General features: G+C 39.3%; 1 protein-coding gene across 5 annotated transcripts in view; it reads right to left on the reverse strand.

The window, feature by feature from the left end:
- Positions 1-1,854: 1,854 nt before the first annotated feature.
- SANBR (SANT and BTB domain regulator of CSR) overlaps positions 1,855-18,887 on the reverse strand; it is a 73,568-nt gene continuing 56,535 nt past the window's right edge. For 2 of the 5 annotated variants that reach the window (XM_089669198.1, XM_089669197.1), the window contains exons 13-22: positions 18,002-18,138; positions 17,822-17,921; positions 16,805-16,837; positions 13,242-13,341; positions 12,280-12,374; positions 8,949-8,974; positions 8,789-8,862; positions 7,980-8,068; positions 5,608-5,699; positions 1,855-2,099 (exon numbers count right to left, since the gene is read on the reverse strand). In XM_089669198.1, coding sequence (XP_089525324.1) covers positions 2,063-2,099; positions 5,608-5,699; positions 7,980-8,068; positions 8,789-8,862; positions 8,949-8,974; positions 12,280-12,374; positions 13,242-13,341; positions 16,805-16,837; positions 17,822-17,921; positions 18,002-18,138 — 783 coding nt within the window. In that variant the 3' untranslated portion in view covers positions 1,855-2,062. The remainder of the gene's footprint in view (positions 2,100-5,607; positions 5,700-7,979; positions 8,069-8,788; positions 8,863-8,948; positions 8,975-12,279; positions 12,375-13,241; positions 13,342-16,804; positions 16,838-17,821; positions 17,922-18,001; positions 18,139-18,887) is intronic. The other 3 variants (XM_089669199.1, XM_089669201.1, XM_089669200.1) reach the window with 3 other exon arrangements.

Genomic DNA, 18,887 nt, shown 5'->3' on the forward strand with positions numbered 1-18,887 from the left:
CCCCTTCCTGCCCAGGCCATTTTTCAGGTTTCAGCGCTCTCACACTTTGAATGACAATTGCTTGGTCATACAACATTGTACCCAAACTAAAATTTTATCATTTTCTTCACACAACTAGAGCTTTCTTTTGGTGGTATTTAATCACTGCTGGGGTTTTTATTTTTTGCTAAATTAACAAAAAAATACCAAAAATGTTGAAAAAAAACCCATATTTTTCTTTGTTTCTGTTATAAAAGTTTGCAAATAAATAATTGTTCTTCATAAATTTAGGCCAAGATGTATTCTTCTACATTTCTTTGGTGAAAATAACCCAAATTAGGATGTATTTTTTAGTTTGTAGGAAAGTTATAGAGTTCACAAACTATGGTATAGATCTGAATATTGATCAATCCTCTTGTGCTGACAGCCAATCTAATTTCTTGAGGTCCAAGAATGTCAGAACAGTACAGATATCCCCCAAATGACCCCTTTTTGCAAAGTAGACAGTCCGACGTACTTCATAAGAGGCATGGTGAGTTTTTTGAAGTTGTATTTTTTTTGTCATAATTTTTCGGAAAATGAAAAAATAAAAAAAATATATATATTTTTCTTTATTATTTTAAATTTTTTATTACTTTTTTCTTTTTTTAAGATTTTTTTTCATATTTCTCTATGTCCAAAGTAGTACAATGTTACATTGTACTACTTTGGGGAAGTGATCAGAATTTTTTTTTTTTTTACACAATTTGCTTATAGCAAAGAATTACTTTGCTATAAGCAAGCATTTACCTGAATGACATCGATTCATTCAGGCTTTTTTTTTTTTCTGCTTAGCTGCGATTTGGCCACAGCTAATCACATGACGTGCATGTGATCGCTGTGACCATTCACAGCTAGACACTAGTATACAATGGATGGCTTCAGTCATGCCATCCGTTGTATACAACTGTCCTGTGACCTGCTGTGATTGGTCACAGCAGGTCACATGGTACCGGCAACGGGGCCGGTACTCAGATCTGTCATTGGCCGTGTCTGAGGTACACGGTCGGTGACAGATCACGCTGCTGCGCGGCTCTGCAAGCGAGAAAACTGCGCACGCCCGGGAGTACGCCATATGGCGTCCACCCAGAAATCTACAGCATTTTGCCAGCCGCCAAACGGCTATTGGCCGGGCGGCTATTGGTTAAAGAAGACTTGAGCTGTTTTTGACTTTACATTTTATGTGGGTCATATATACCAGGTGAGAGCACAACTGCGGTTGGGGGAGTACTGAGGGTGAAGGTGTGGATACATTTTGCAAGAGTGTGAAAGGATAATTAAAGAAACAACCACAAAGATTGATACCCTTGGGATTGTGGCTGTGATACATGTTTTATTTATGTTTATGGTCACATTAATAAAAAATTATATTGATGTATAGCGCTACATTATTTGATTTAGTTGTTATAGCACATAATAGATTGTTATAAAGTGGAAGCAGCTAATCACGGTAATTGATTTGAGATATAAATAGCAGTGCAAAAGTTTATTATCTACATTAATGCAGCCATCACATCTAAGACCCATTAAGCTGCTATATTTTGTTTTTTGGGTTTATATATGCTATGGAGGAGATTTACTAAAACTGGTGCACACAGAATTTGGTGCAGCTGTGCATAGTAACCAATCAGCTTATAACATCAGCTTCTTCAAATTGCTTTGATAATAAAACCTAGAAACTGATTGGTTACTGTACACAGCTGCACCAGATTCTGTGTGCACCAGTTTTAGTAAATTCACCCTATAAGTCTAGTCTCTAAGATTAATTCATGGATGGTGATAACAAAAACTATGCCAGATGGATAAAAATGTTCAGTACTAGAAAATTGACACAACTTTTTTTTTTTAAATAAGTTTAATTAAAAAGATGATTTACAGCTAAAATAACACTGTTGGAAGTTCATTCTAGCAGCATTCCAAACAGCATAAAACTTGCCAAGCAAGAGGTAAAACAGCTAATAAATGATTTCAGCTGTCCACATGGACAAATTAATAATCACAATAAATTCTTTGCAGTACACATAAAAAGGTATACTGCCTATACTTATGTTGTTCGTCCAGTGCCAAACCGAGGTTTTGATCTGCAAGGAAACACAAGTGCCAGTAGGTTACCAAATTGGTGAAAGTTACCAGAAAACAACAGAAGGCTACTGACTAAAACAGAGCAAAGCACACACACAATTGCAATAATTTAGGGTGTTTTTACAGCAGAATGGTATATTGAAGAAACAATAAATGTGGGTGATATTCAGGAGAAGCTGCAGATTGATATTGTATACCTTTCTGAATACATGGGTTTTCAGGGTATATATCTAATGAACTGGGGGGTTGGTGATGTATGATGGCATTTGGAAGGGGGTTCTGCAGAAAGAGAGCAGCACTAAAGATGTCTTGGAGCCAGAAACATTGACCATAAGAAAGAAGATCATAGCTGGATACTTTAGAACACCAAAGTGGAGATACAGGAAGGAACTTTATATGTGAAAACTATGACTTTGCACTGACTTCCCATTGGCCACTGGATAGATATCAGAGACACAGACAAAGGAACAGGATTACTTAAACAAGAGGATAGTTGGATTGGGTCAACATCATTAGTGGAAGACAAAATGGGAAACTGTTACAAAAATCAAGGTAGAATACGATTAATGGCCATGAGAGATGGACAGGTTATTTGCAGTGATCCATTGCAATTTCTTACTAAGGATATCATAGTTATTTTCTATGGAATCGCTATACTCACTAATTTTACAACGATATTTAGCTCCATTGCACAGCAATTTAGTTTGTGCAGCATTTCATGTCAGCAACCAGCACACCAGCGAAAGTTGCTCTGCATTCACCTCTATTGCTTAGCTACAAATTGCTGCATGAGAGCAATTTGTTGCAGCCTGTAGCACTATTTTATCTAGTAGCAGTGATAAATCCATTTTTAATGACAAATTGATAGTGACTCAGTAACTGAATAACTAGCTACAAATCAGTTATTTGCTGACATTAGTAATTTGTAGCAGCAATTACTCTACAACAGGGTTCTCCAAACTTTCTAAAAAAAGGGCCGGTTTATTGTCCTTCAGACTTTAGGAGGGCCAGAGTGCCCAGTGAGAGTAGAAAATGTCCCAGCATCAGTAGGAGTAAAAAAAAATTACATAGTGCTTGTAGTCAGTAGAAGGAATAGTGCCCCATCATTGGTATCAGTGGGAGGAATATTGCCCCATCATTAGTATCTGTGGGAGGAATAGTGCCCCATCATTGGTGTCAGTGGGATGAATAGTGCTTCATCATTGGTGACAGTGGGAGGAATAGTGCCCCATCATTGGTGGGAGGAATAGTGTCCCATCATTGGTGGCAGGGGGAGGAATAGTGCCCCATCATTGGTGGCAGGGGGAGGAATAGTGCCCCATCATTGGTGTTAGTGGTAGGAATAGTGCCCCATCATTGGTGGCAGGGGGAGGAATAGTGCCCCATCATTGGTGTCAGTGGGAGGAATAGTGCCCCATCATTGGTTGCAGGGGGAGGAATAGTGCCCCATCATTGGTGGCAGGGGGAAGAATAGTGCCCCATCATTGGTGTTAATGAGAGGAATAGTGCCCCATCATTGGTATCAGAGGAAGGAATAGTGCCCCATCCTTGTTATTAGTTGGAGGAATAGTACCTAATTGTTTATATCAGTGGGAGGAATTGTGCCCCATCATTGGTGTCAGTGGAAGGAAAAACGCCCCATGGCTGGTGCTTGTGGAAAGAATGGTGCCTCCTTCTTGGTGTCAATGGGGGGTATAGTACCCCGAGGGCTGGATAGAGGCAGGCAAAGGGCTGCACTCAGCCCACGGGCCGCAGTTTGGAGACCACTGCTCTACAACATAGCTCATTTGACATGGTTCTAAAGGTGGTCATATACATATAGATTTGTAATTGGTCTAGGTATCAAGTGATATTCATGGATCAAAATACTGAACAATACAAAACATACGGTATCAAATGAAAATAAGATCCATTAGAAATAATCTATTGAAAATTATAATGTAATCTGATTACACTCAGTTGCCTAACACACATGCAAATATTGATTCAGTCAATCATAAATGATCAATAAAATTCTGTCACGGCCAAAAGACTTACTAAAGCTTACTAAACTGATCAAATGGATGATCTTTGGTTTATGACCTTATTCAGTTCTTATTCCTATTCAATTCAATTAATTCTAGTCACAATGGATACGTGTGTAGCCACCACTGTAGATGCTTAATGCAAGAGAAAGTAATGGATACATTTTGAATCTTATTTAAAGTGTAACTAAAGCCCAAAAATGTTTTTCTTAGTTTTGTATTAAAAGAATATTAAAGTCTATATTTGTGTTATTATTTTTATATAAAATAAGATAAAAAACATGATATACTTACCGGCCATGTGCAACGCTATTGCACAGAACGGTCCCTTAACTCTTCTTTGGTGGTCCCCCATTGGTGCTCTGCTCCTCCTCTTCTGCAAGTGCCCCCATAGGAATCCCTGTGTTCTAGGGACACTCATGTGGGTACCCTCCCAAGGTGGGCTGTGTGCATCCACCGTCACACACTGCATGGCATGGCCCCACCCCCTGCTCCCTTCTCACAGCCAATGACGCCCGCTGCTGCCTGTGTGTTATGTGAGGAGAAGAGAGAACACCACTGCAGATGGGCACAGCACTGTATTGAGAGAGGACTTGAGTAAAAAACACCTAGCCTTTAGAACCACTTTAAGTGAGGAAAGATTAGAACCACAGTCATGTTTTTACTGCTGTGGCAAAACATCATGAACACTGGCCAAACTTTGATCAGTCTGTGGCTTGATTTCTGTTGAAGGGAAATGCATCTGATTGACTTCTGTTGAAAGGACATTCTAAAAACTTTTGTCATTCTGAGTCTGCAGATGCTGAGTAGTGGATTTTGACAGCAGTGAGAGCTGTTGTCAGAATACAACATTCTGGGAAGGGGAGCGTTGTTTATGTAAATGGAGGAATCCGTTGGATGTTCACACACTTGCCTAAAGTGTTATTAAACCCAGGACCCTGCATTCACTATATCTAGTCTCCCACAGTACACAGAACATGGAAATGCAATTATTTTAGTAAATATAAACTGCTAAATACCTTTTATCATTATCAGTTAGAGCAGTCTTGTGACTTCTATCAGTGTTCAGTGGAGCACTGGTTAAAGCTTGTAGGAGGAGTTTTCTTTCTGCTCTAGGAGGATGCAGGAGCCCTACCTCTGTCTGATTGGCCCTGTGCTGATCACATGCACTCTTCCAAATAAAAAAACCTCTCTAGCAATACACACTAAACTGAGCAAGTGCAGAGTGTCTCCACATGTCTTATCAAGAGATAACAGTGGGGCAGTGGAAGAAGAGGAGGATCAGAGAAGTCAGGATCAAACAGCATTTTTACACAATGTGGAGGATTAACCCCTTAGGTTCCACAGTGAGTATAACAAGCATTCTTTACTGCATATACTGACTGATTTTACTGTTGTGGGTTTAGTAACACTTTAAATGAAAAAAAAAACAAAACTAAGAGTGTACGGCCAGCTTTAGGAACAAATGTCAACTGTACTTTACCTAGGGTTCTTCTCTGTGTTACTTTGTCGGCTATTGGTCTGAACAGAGCCTTTGATTTGAGATTCAAGTCTGGAGTAAATCCCACCTGCATGCTGAGATCAGAAATATTCAGGATTTTTATTATTACACAGATATTTGGAGAAGAGGTAGTATCCATGAGTAAGTTATTTTATCTATGCACACCAGGAACAGACCACTACATGTAACAGAGTTTGATATTTAACATCCATGTAAAAACTAAAAACCCTTCACCAACATAAACAATACAAGGGATACACAATTCTTTTACAAAATTGGGTGAATCTAGGCACTTAACATTCATGTTGCAGAAGGCACATGCAAGTGAAATAATTTAGCCTTCTCTGTCAAGATCAATGGCACAACTATCAACCCCTTCCTCGCATGCCAGGGTGATAAGTGTAATCCTGGACTCTGAACTCTCCTTTCTGCTCCACATATAATCACTGTTCAAATCTTGCCGCCTCAACCTTCGCAACATCTCCAAAATACACAACTTCTTAACCAATGACACCACAAAGCTTCTAATTCACTCCCTGGTTATCTCTCACCTTGTCTATGGCAACTCCTTTGTCAGGGTCCTGTCCAAGTTCTGGAAGATTTGGCATTTCTGCCAGTACTCTGCATGGCCGCAGAAGAACACATCAGCCTCAGTTTGGTGCCAGACGGCCTTTATAAAGAGGCTCATCACTTCCTCAAGTCTCTGGAAGATCTCTAGCTCCCCGTGCCCTGTTCCTGTTTCCTGTAACCTTGACCCATGATTTCCTGTTACCGACTCGGCTTGCTCCTGGACCTGTCTACTCTGCCTTACCCCTGATCTGACCTCGGCCTGGCTTACGGATACTCTCTCTCTCTTGCTCCCCAGTGTATGACCTCGGCTATCCCATCTGACTACATCTGCTCTGATTCCTATCTGGTACCTGACCTTGGCTTGAACCGACTACCCAGTAAACATCTAAATCCCGGAAGGGCTTGCAGACCACGCACAGACGCCTCCTGTCTTAGACCTATCTCCATGCACCAGCTGTTCTTCTGAGTGGACCACCAACCAGCACTCCTACAGGTGACCTGTGCAACTTGACTGACTCCCGCTGTCCCACTCTCAAGGGAGTCCGGAACTTAGCCGCAAAGGAAGCCCTCTCTCCATTGGCCTCCATCACCAGGTAAGTGATATCCTTCCTCATTGGATTACCTTTACATGGGCTATCCCCTCTTCAGTCCATCATGAATGCTGCTGCTAGACTCGCCCACCTTACCAACCGTTCAGTGTCTGCTAGCCCGCTATGCTGATCCCTCCACTGGATTCCACTCACCCAACAAATTAAATTCAAAATACTGACAACTTACAAAGTCATCCACAACTCTTCCCCCAGTTACATCACTAACCTAGTCTCAAAATTCCAACCAAATTGATCTCTTAGTTCCTCTCAACACCTCCTCCCATGCTCACCTCCAGGACTTCTCCTGAGCCTCTCCCATCCTTTGAAACTCTCTACCCCAATCTGTCCGACTATATCCTACTCTGTCCACTTTTAGGCAATTCCTGAACACCCCATTTTTTTTTTAGAGAGAGAAGGCTTTCCTGGCTCCACCTACCAACTGTACTTTTATTTTCTCCATCAGATCATCCCCCACAGCTATTACCTTTTGTATCACTTGACCCTCCCTTTTAGAATGTAAGCTCTAACAAGCAAGGCCCTCTGATTTATCCTGTATTGAATTGTATTGTAACTGTACTGTCTGCCCTCATGTTGTAAAGCGCTGCGTAAACTCTTTGGGATATATAAATTCTTTTGTAATAATAATAATTTAGCAAATTTTCAAGGAATGTGCATTTTATAATGTATATGAGTTTAAGGAAATAAAAGATCTCTAAAGGGAATCAGTGGGAAATGCTTAGATTTGCTTAGTCCATAATGGTAAATGTTACAAAGTGAATTCATTATTATTTGCCTTTTTCATGAAATAATTAAAAATGTCAGATTAAGGGGACTGTTGGTAATTCTTTATTCACTGAATCATTCAGCCATTCCAAAAAGAAAGGTAAGGTGCTTTACAAACCCAGGGAGATCTCATTCAAATCTTTTATTTGCTGCTTTCTAAATATTTGACAAAAATGCCAGGGAAATAAACTGCAGTTAATATAGTAATATCAATATGGGCCATTGAGAATTCTGTTATAAGTGGACCCTAGTTAGCTACGTTAGCCCCTGCCATCTGTTATGTCATGGATTCATTCCAACAAAACACCTATGCTGTATACCAGCACTTATATTTGATTTACTGGAAAATTGTTTTACTGAATGTTGGAACCATACAGTATGTAGACCAAAACTGAAGGCCAGGCTACTTACTTCTTTCCCCTCTTTGGACTTCACACGTTCAAGATCTCCGAGTCTTATTTTAATGAGATGACCTGTAATTTCAGTCATTCTTCTCTGGTCTGAAACAAGGACATATACTATTAAATTTAGGTACATTGTGCACAATTCTTTGTGTTTTTCCACTTACAAAGGCTGTAACATATACAGTTAGACAAGGTACAAAAAATCCTCAATACAAGCTGCGGTTTTAGGTTGACCCTGTCACCAGAAGGTCACTTGTACAAACAAGTCAGAATGCAATAAAAGAGTCTATATACTTACCTTTCCCATAGCCTATGTATCCAAACACCATCACTTTGCTGCTCCCCAGTGCATGTATGTCACAGCTCCAGGTGTGTAGAATACCTGCTGCCCCACTACGCGCTGAAGCTCTTCCCGTCAGCTTGTATGTCACTACAGGACGTAGGAGCCAACAGCAGGAAATGCAGCATGCAACAGGGTATCAGGTATTACCTTAGCTGAAGAACTGAATACCGGCACTGCTGGGGAGCAACATTGCAGTGGCTTTTCAACACATAGACAGTTAAAAATGGTAAGTATATTTCCCCTTCTATCACAGGTTGTCTTTTTTTGTAGCAATGACCCTGTGGTGACTGGGAAAGGCCTTTCACAGCAGTTTCAGTGGAAAATTGTATAACTATCTCACCACTTTCCACCACCAATTTCCGCATTAGATATAGAAAGACAGGAGGTGGCCAGCATCTACTCAAAACTGAAATATCAGTTTTAACTGGACTGTCCATTTAAGCACTAAATATAATAGTGATAATCATACAAACCTTCTTCTCTCTGAGCATCTTGGTTAAACCTCATGGAACGAGATGCATCCCATTTACTCCTCTGCACACTCACCCTGTTAAAACAGATGAAACATGTTAAAACAAAATATTCTGTGCATAGCATTCTAAGATTTAAGTTCAATTTGCTAAAAAAACTTACGTAAATGGAGATGAGTCTCGCGATGACTGTTAAGAAATACAATAATGTATTATTTGACAGCATTAGTGTTGGATTACTTTATATTGATAAATTTTAATCTAAAAACCCTAAATGCATTGGGCTGGATCAGCGAACAAAAATGCAAAATGTAAACAATTTCTTCAATGGGATTGCTTATTTAAAAAGTTCATATGATTGATCACTCCCAAATCATTGGTTTCTATTTATAAATGTATGTGAAAATAAGTAATAGCACGTGAAAAAACATATATTTTAAGAGGACATTATCTTAATATGAACGCTGAGCAGTGGTATCCTATGTGCATTCCATAGTGCTGATGGCACCACACAGGTTCATTTAAAAATTTCACCTATTTTTACAAACAGATATACACAATGCTTCCAAAAACATTTACAGTACTCAGTTTATCAAGCTCTTTACATCAGGAGTGGTTGCCAGCTCAATTGGGGGCTAGTCCTGCCTCCGCCCCTGTAGTTAGAGGTTTCTGAAGAAAAGCCATGGCCTATGCAATCAGCATACAACAAACATTATTGTACCATGTCATGCCACACTCCTCTAACACATTTTCTCTTAGTATAGGGTTTAATCTAGGGCAGGGGTCTCCAAACTATGGCCGTCCAGCTGTTGAAGTACTACAAGTCCCATAAAGCCTTTGCCATTGGGAGTTTTGCCTGTGGCTGCCAGAGTCTTGCAAGGCCTCATGGGATTTGCATTTCTTCAACACCTGGATGGCCATACTTTGGAGACCCCTGATCTTGGGTATAGGGTTTTAAAACTTTATTGTTCCTAATTGCTCACCATAAACGCTACTATACCATTCATCAATCATTATTAGGTAGTAGACAGTGCATCCAGAAAGTATTCACAGTGCTTAATTTTTGCCACATTTTGTTATGTTACAGCCTTATTCCAAAATGGATTAAATTCATTTTTTTCCTCAACATTCTACAAACAATAACCCATAATATCAATGTGAAAGAAGTTCGTTTTTAAATCTTTGCAATTTACTAAAAATAAAAAAAACAACACAAAAAAAAAAACACATGTACATAAGTATTCACAGCCTTTGCTCAATACTTTGTTGAAGCACCTTCAGCACCAATTACAGCCTCAAGCTGTTTTGAGTATGATGCTACAAGCTTGGAACACATATTTTGAGCAATTGGTCCCATTCTTCTTTGTAGTACCTCTCAAGCTCCATCAGATTGGATGGGGAGCGTCGGTGCACAGCCATTTTCAGATCACTCCAGAGATGTTCAATTGGGTTCAAGTCTGGGCTCTGGCTGGGCCACTCCAGTACATTCAGAGTTGGCCTGTAGCCACTCCTTTGTTATGTGGGCTGTGCGCTTAGGGTTGTTGTCCTGTTGAAAGATGAACCATCACCCCAGTCTAAGGTCCAGAGAACTCTGGAACAGGTTTTCATCAAGGATGTCTCTGTACATTGCTTCATTCATCTTTCCTTTGATCCTGACTTGTCTCCCAGTTCCTGCTGCTGAAAAACATCCCCACAGCATGATGCTGCCACCACCATGCTTCACTGTAGGGATGGTATTGGCAAGGTGGTGAGTGGTGCCTGGTTTCCTCCAGACATGACGCTTGGCATTCAGGCCAAATAGTTCAATCTTTGTTTCATCAGACCAGAGAGTCTTTGTTTCTCATAGTCTGAGAGTTCCTCAGGTGCCTTTTGGCAAACTCCAGGCAGGCTGCCATTTTCCTTTTACTGAGGAGTGGCTTCCATCTGGCTACTGTACCATACAGACCTGATTGGTGGAGTTCTGCAGAGATGGTTGTTCTTCTGGAAGGTTCTCCTCTCTCCACAGAGAAACGCTGGAGCTCTTTCAGAGTGACCATCGGGTGCTTGGTTACCTCCTTGGCTAAGGCCCTTCTCCCCCAATCGCTCATTTTGGCCAGGTGGCCCACTCTAGGAAGATTCCTGGTGGTTCCAAACGTCTTCCATTTACAGATGATGGAGGCCACTGTGCTCATTGGGACCTTCAATGCTGCAGCAATTTTTCTGTACCCTTTCCCAGATCTGTGCCTTGATACAATCCTGTCTTGGAGGTCTACGGACAATTCCTTGGACTTCATGGCTTGGTTTGTGCTCTGACATGCACTGTTAACTGCGGGACCTTATATAGACAGGTTTATGCCTGTCCTAATCATGTCCAACCAACTGAATTTCCCACAGGTGGACTCCAATGAAGTTGTGGAAACATCTCAAGGATGATCAGTGGGAACAGGATGCACCAGAGCTCAATTCTGAGTGTCATGGCAAAGTGTCATGGCTGTGAATACTTATGTACATGTGATTTTTTTTGTTTTTTATTTTTAATAAATTGCAAAGATTTCAAAACTAACTTCTTTTACGTTGTCATTATGAGGTATTGTTTGTAGATTGTTGATGAAAAAAATTAATTTAATCCATTTTGGAATAAGGCTGTAACAAAATGTGACAAAAGTTAATCGCTCTGAATACTTTATGGATGCACAGTATAAAAGTTTGCAAAGAAAAAAGTAAGAGGTGGAGATTTGGGGGAAGAATGACTAGAACTGTGATCAAAATATGACGTAGGCAACAACATTTGGGCAAACAATGACAATATATCTAAAAACAAACTCCTCCGGAGCTTAAGACAGAAAAAACGATGGACATTATATGTAAAGCTGGATTCAGACTGTTCTTTGTGCATTGTGGCATGTACGGTAAGACACATGCATTGTTGTGAATGGGCCTGTCAAGTTTTCTATTCACAATCAAATGCAGTGCATAGACTGGAACCTACAAAATCAAAAATAAAGGTATTTCTGCCTGAACTGCATTTTTATGTAGCAACATGCATAAGTTTTGCTGCATGAAAATAAAAAATATGAATAGGCCAAAGTACAACCATATCAAATTATCATAACTAGTTATAAATGTATATTGACATAGGATATCCACCGTTGAGCTGCCTTGTGATTTGGAGATATTGCTTGTGAGATTATACCTAACAGCATTATATATTACAAAACATGATACTGTACTCTAAGTATGGTTCCCAAGATGTAAACCACCCTAGCGTTCCTTGCACCTTTAGAATCATTCCTAGGACACACTGAAAGCTTCTGCAGACTGGAAGCTGAGAATAAAGAACAAAGCATCACTCTACAGAGTTGAGGGAAGAACATGATGAAACGTAGAGCTCTGAGTAAGCATGAGCAGATGTCATACCAACTATCAATTTTTTACAGACATCTACTTATCTGTGGCTAGTTTAACTTCAAGATTACAGAGCCATATGGAAATGAAGAACAGGAAGAAGTATTTACCTTTTCTTGTGTTTTTTCTTTTTTATGAATACTAGGGGAAGATACATGTTTTTTTGGTTGTCTGCTGAACTTCTTTGGTTTCTCTTTTCTTCCTGCTAAAGAGAATTGTTATTAAGCAAGGTACTTTATTTTAATTAAAACTCAAAATGGACAGGAAGGACAACAGTGATTGAAAAAAAGATTTTCAATTTCTTTGATCAATCATATACCCATCATAATGATTGCTGAGAGTCATGTGAGGGTGCCGTAGACATAATATGGGTGGCTGATCCATTTCTGCCAAATCAAAAGACATTGATCTTATGTCTATGGTCAACGTCAAAGATTTCTCACAGCTTACTGGCAATAAACCTCATGGAACGAGATGTATCCCATTTACAAGGACACTGATTCATATATTAGTATTTAATACTTCCATATGAAATGTAAAAGTAAAGAATGCAAAAGCTAAAATAGCTGTGCCATTGCCATTAAATGACAGTTAATAGTTGGCAGAGATTCCAGACAATTAAGTTTATCTTCCCATAACCTATAGTAATCTCCTTACCCACTTTGAACCAGATTAGCATTTTGAGCCACCCACATCTACTGCGCTTTTTGTTGCCCAGTTGTTAGCTAGTAAGAAATATTTTTTGATGTTTCTCCCCCTTTTTTCATCCCCCCCTTGATGCAGTTCTGTTGTGTACTACAGGCAAAGTGCTTCTTCTGACAGTGTATAGGCTCTTCGTGCTTTTTTACCAAGCTAATGTTTGCTTTGGAGCATGATGTGACTTTTGATGCACTTTACTTGCTTTGTGTTCCTTATATGATACATCTGAGTCATGCTATACACTGTATGATCCTTGAGTATGCCTGAAATTGTAATTTTAACATTTTTGCTTTTGTACTGTTTGAAAACTCTAATAAAACCTGGTTATTAAAAAAAAAAAATGACATTTAATAGTACAGTATACAAAGTCTACCTTGTTTCTTTGATACTTCTTCCTCATCTCCAACCTCATCTTCAGTCACCTCAGATCCAGTTGTATAATCTTCCTCTTCTGATAGTAATGATTGTTGCTTCTAGAAGGAGACATATCTCGATTAAAGAACAACTAGAGGGATGAGGGACACACACATACACACACAGTAGTGTTCTTTTTTGCTATGAAAATGTCACACATGCTGGCATAGATATCGGTGTGCAGTAAGCTTTTAGCGACACAAGTCTGCGCATAGGGTAAGCTCAGTTAATACTATTTATCTGAATTATTTATTTAAAATACCCAAATAATACATTGTGTCCAAATTAAAGTGTGTGCAAAATATACATAAAACTCTTATACACTCCTATAAATCTCTACAAAAATAAAGTTGTGCGTACATTTGCATACTCTGGCAAAAATCGTGAAATTGTGGCATTGATATTGAAAATATGACTGATCATGCCAAAAAACTGTCTTTTTTTTTTTAAGGATAGTGATCATATGAAGCCATTCATTATCACATAGTTGTGTGTATCCTTTTTAAATCATAATGATAACAGAAATCACCCAAATATCCCTGATCAAAAGTTTACATACTCTGGATTGTTTGGTCTTGGAACGGACACACAAGGTGACACACACAGGTTAAAATGGCCATTAAAGGTTAATTTCCCACATCTGTGGCTTTTAAATTGCACTTAGTATCTGTGTATAGTCAATTAGTTTGTTAGCTCTCACATGGATGCACTGAGCAGACTACATACTGAGCCATGGGGAGTAGAAAAGAACTGTCAAAAGATCTGCATAACAAGATAATGTAACTGCACAAAGATGGAAAAGGATATAAAAAGATACCCAACGCCCTTAATATCCCAGTCAGTACAGTTCAAACACTTATTAAGAAGTGGAAAATTTGAGGATCTGTTGATACCATGCCAAGGTCAGGTAGACCAAGAAACATTGCAGCCACAGCTTCCAGAAGAATTGTTCGGGATACAAAGAAAAACCTACAGGAAGCCGTGAACAATATGGTTACAATATGCCCAACATTACCTGGACAGGCCTCACAGCTTCTAGCACACTGTAATCTGGAGTGACAAGACCATAATAGAACCTTATGGTCACAACCATAAGCGCTATGTTTGGAGAGGGGTCAACAGTGACAAGAATACCATTCCCACTGTGAAGCATGGTGGTGGCTCACTGATGTTTTGGGGGTGTGTGATCTCTAATGGAACAGGGAATCTTGATGCCAAGATGAATGCAGCATGATATCAGAAAATAAGGGCAGGCAATTTGCATTCTCCTGCACGAAAGCTGTGCATGGAGCGCTGTTTGGACTTTCCAGCATGAAAATGACCCTAACTACAAGGCCAAGATGCCCCTCCAGTGGTTACATCAGAAAAAGGTGAAAGTTCTGAAGTGACCATCACAGTCTAATGACCTTAATATCATTGAGCCACTCTGGGGAGATCTCAAATGTGTGGCTCTTGCAAGACAACTATTGGGCAGCTATACCACCCGCAAGAATTCGGGACCTCATAGATAACTATTATAAAAGACTGCACGCTGTCATTGATGCTAAAGGGGGTAATGCATAGTATTAAGAACTAAGGGGATGCAAACTTTTGAACAGGGTCATACTTGTTGCCATGTTTTGTTTTATGATAGTGCAATTCTGTTATGACCTACAGTTGAATGTGAATCACTTAAGAAATAAAGAAAATGTGTTTTTGCCTGCTCACTCATGTTTTCTTTAAAATGGTACATACTGTACCCATTTTCCAAGGGTATGCAAACTTTGAGCACTACTATATTTAACATCATGTCCCAATGATAAATTAACTTAAATTACACAATGTTCACATATCACTGACAATCCTTTCATGCCTATGGAAACAAGCCAGGTGAAAGTGAACAATCCAAAAGTACAATACTGCAGATACCACGAGTGCTTTTCTCATTTCTGAATCACACTTCTTTGTCTGGCAATCCGATGGACATATCTGGGTTTGGCGGCTGCCAGGAGAATGGTACTTGCCTGACTGCATTGTGCCAAGTGTAAAGTTTGGTGGAGGGGGGATTATGGTGTGGGGTTGTGTTTCAGGGGTTGGGCTTGGCCCCTTAGTTCCAGTGAAGGGAACTCTTAAGGCGTCAGCATACCAAGACATTTTGGACAATTTCAGGCTCTGAATTTTGTGGGAACAGTTTGAGGATGGCCCCTTCTTGCTCCAACATGACTGCACACCAGTGTACAAAGCAAGGTTCATAAAGACATGGATGAGGGAGTTTGGGGTAGAGGAACTTGACTGGCCTGCACAGAGTCCTGACCTCAACCCGACAGAACACCTTTGGGGTGAATTAGAGCGAGGCCTTCACGTCCGACATCAGTGCCTGACCTCACAAATGCGCTTCTGGAAGAATGGTCAAACATTCCCATAGACACACTCCTAAACCTTGTAGACAGCCTTACCCAGAAGAGTTGAAGCTGTTATAGCTACAAAGGGTGAGCCAACTCAATATTGAACCTTACAGACTAGGACTGGGATGCCATTAAAGTTCATGTCCGTGTAAAGAGAGACGTCCAAGTACTTTTGGCAATACAGTGTATTTCTGTTTATTAGAGAATGAAACATAAAACCACTCACAAACTGTGGTACTATGCAGCACAGCTGAATAGCACTTACCGTTTACAGTGCATTTAAAATAAGTAATTCTGTTATTATCTCATTGATAATTAGTACAGCTGCATAGTATAGGGTTTCACAAAGGAGCAAAGAACTAATAAACTAAATATTTATCTGAATAGACAATGATTGACTTGAATGATCCTGGCTGCCATTGAAATTTAAAGTATGCTGCATCCACAACATTGTCTGATGACAGTCCTTTCTAGGAATGGTATATTGGGATCTCAAATCGAACTGTCATCTATTAAAAGGGTTAAGGACAGGATAAGCACATATGTGGGTTTACTTATAGTTTATGGCAGCATGGAGGAACAGTGGCTAGCATTGAATATAGAAAATAAAAATTGATTCCAACATCTTCAGCAGGAGAACAGGCCCGATGTACATAAGTGACAAAAGGGAGTGCCTAATGCCTTGATATACAACAGTCAAGGTGAAGCATTTGCTTTCAGTTCAAAATATGATGTGTCACAGTGCATGTCTATCCTGGGGCCCAGTGTTATGGGCGATTAACTTTTAGCAAATGGGCCATGTTTTCAAAATGACAGAGTTTAAAAAAGAGGCTTTAAAAAACACCACAAACACCAATCATACCTAAATCACTTAAAGGTAGTCAATTATTCAAGTACCGTAAAGGTCTTGCACTTTGTGAATATTGTTAGTTTGAACACTTTTATGACCTGACAATTTGCTAAACTGTACACTTTTGAACACTTTGGACACTTTTATGACCTTACAAGTTGCCTTAAAGCAACTTCCCAGCTAAACAGTACTCATTAGTACTTACATACATACATGGCACATTCATGAATGATTTCACAGTAAAATGTCCAGGTGAAAATATAAAAGAGAAGTAAGAAAAATACTTACCAACTGCAGGCTGAAGTTTTTTAGTGAAAGAAACTAACCATGGAAGGAATATACAGAGAAAACAAAAACACGAGAGGGAGAGATTACTTAGATTAGCTGAAGAATATACATTTTGTTTTGAGATTTTATCCAGGATATTAACAAAAAAACATATATTTATGTTTCTATGAGTAGTATCAAGAGTGAATTCAAAGACCACTGCATGCAAAACCTTTAATTTTGAGTGGGCACCAGTCCTTTCAATTACCTGCTAGTTTATTTAAACTTTTGGATACTTCACTGCCAACAACTCTTTTTAATAACACATACGTCTGCTTCATTCCAGAAGGTCATCAATCTCTCATTCTTGGATTATCCAAATATTACTCTTTATTATGCTATATAACTCTTTACTCTATTGAGAATCCATTAGGGAAGCATGGCATAATAATTTGGCTTTAAAATAGTCACAGGAGTAGGGTGGAAAAATAATGTCTTACCATTGGAGTCACCAAAGAAAGACTAGGCTTAGTAATGCTGAACTTAAAGTGTCCATAGACATTAAAAAATTGCCATGTAGACCATGCACACCTTTGGCCAACAGATCTTAGAAGAAAGGGAGTCTGTTGGTTTGGTTGACTTTTTCTTGGCTAGACCAGTATTCATTCTGGACAGTGCTGGCACCACATCATGAGGTCAGACTTCAGGAAAAAAGTAAATGTAAACTACAGAGGGACACAGAAGAGCATTTTCTTCCTAAAAAAGACATCAAGTGTTGCCTGCTGTTAGGCAAGACTTTAAAAGTTTCAGTGGAGTATAAGTTGGCTTTAAGAAGTATTTGTAATGGCTTTTTGTGAAGATGGGTGTACAAGGATGGGGTTTTGCAATCAAAACCCAACTGACAATTATTTAGTTACATTTGAAAGGCATTTGGTTCTGAAAGTCCCCCGATATGTTTTCTTTCTTTGGAGTGTCTTTTCATTCTTATCCACTATTTTAGTCAGCACATGTTTCTGTTTAACATAAAGACAAACTCACAGCATTGATTTCTGCAGCCTTCTGTCCACCTACAGAGTTCGGTTCCAACTGGACATCACATTCAAGACTCTTGTCTTGACTAAGTGTAATTCCAGAGTCCCTGTAGATAAGAATGTTTGGATCTGTAAGTGTTCAGTGATAATATATGAGAAATTAATTTAGAGGGAGGTTATTTCTTACCCATTCAAGTCTTTAGAAAAAGGCACAACTATAATATCCCTTCTCTGCAGCAGATCTGTTAGTATGTCTGTAGAAGAACTCTTTGGTGCATTGTCCCCTTCTGGCAAACCAATAATATGGTCCCTTACTTTACAGCCCTAGAAGATAAGTAATGTACATAATTTTAAAATGGATGCCTTGTTAACATGGGTAGGCAAAGGTGGATCTACATTAAATGTTAACAGGTCCATTGTAAAATAACCACAGTTTATAACCCTCTAATCAGAAGCCTTATGGTACAAGATGGACTGACGGACTTGAGTTATGTTGTGTATGCAAGTAAGCAGGCAGTCAGTCACAACAATATACACTGTATTACAGCCTCTGAAAAGAATACTAAGAGAATGCTGTTTTTGGGGTCTGATTCCTCTGACTTTGTGAAAGCAGCTCTATCAGATGTAATGATAGCAGTTCCACAACTAAGGGGACATACAATTTGTGCAAACTGTTGGTGCTATATAAATCCTGTAGTATAATAACATTTAAACTTTACCTGCTGGCTAACAAAGTACTATAATGATACATTAACAGCATAAACTGCCCAATATATTAACTTTTCAGGTAACTATGCAAACTAACACAACTGAGAATATGTGACAAAGTACCCTATGACATAATATGATTTTTATCCACTCCAGCTGATTTAAATCTACAGCAAGTATCACCTATCATTGATAAAAGAAAAACAAATGAATATATGTAAAATGGAGGTTTCAAATCAGCTGATATCTCTCAAACAGTATGGGCAGCTATACTAGACTAACTGGTGTGCAGTCTATGGGTTGGGCAAAGGGCCCGCATAAGTAGGCTGCGAAGGCGGTATAGGGAAGAGGGGCAATGGAAGGAG

This window comes from Staurois parvus, unplaced genomic scaffold, assembly GCF_062004578.1.
Source record: "Staurois parvus isolate SC_StPar_1 unplaced genomic scaffold, SC_StPar_1.0 ptg000070l, whole genome shotgun sequence".
In the NCBI taxonomy this organism is placed as follows: domain Eukaryota; kingdom Metazoa; phylum Chordata; class Amphibia; order Anura; family Ranidae; genus Staurois; species Staurois parvus.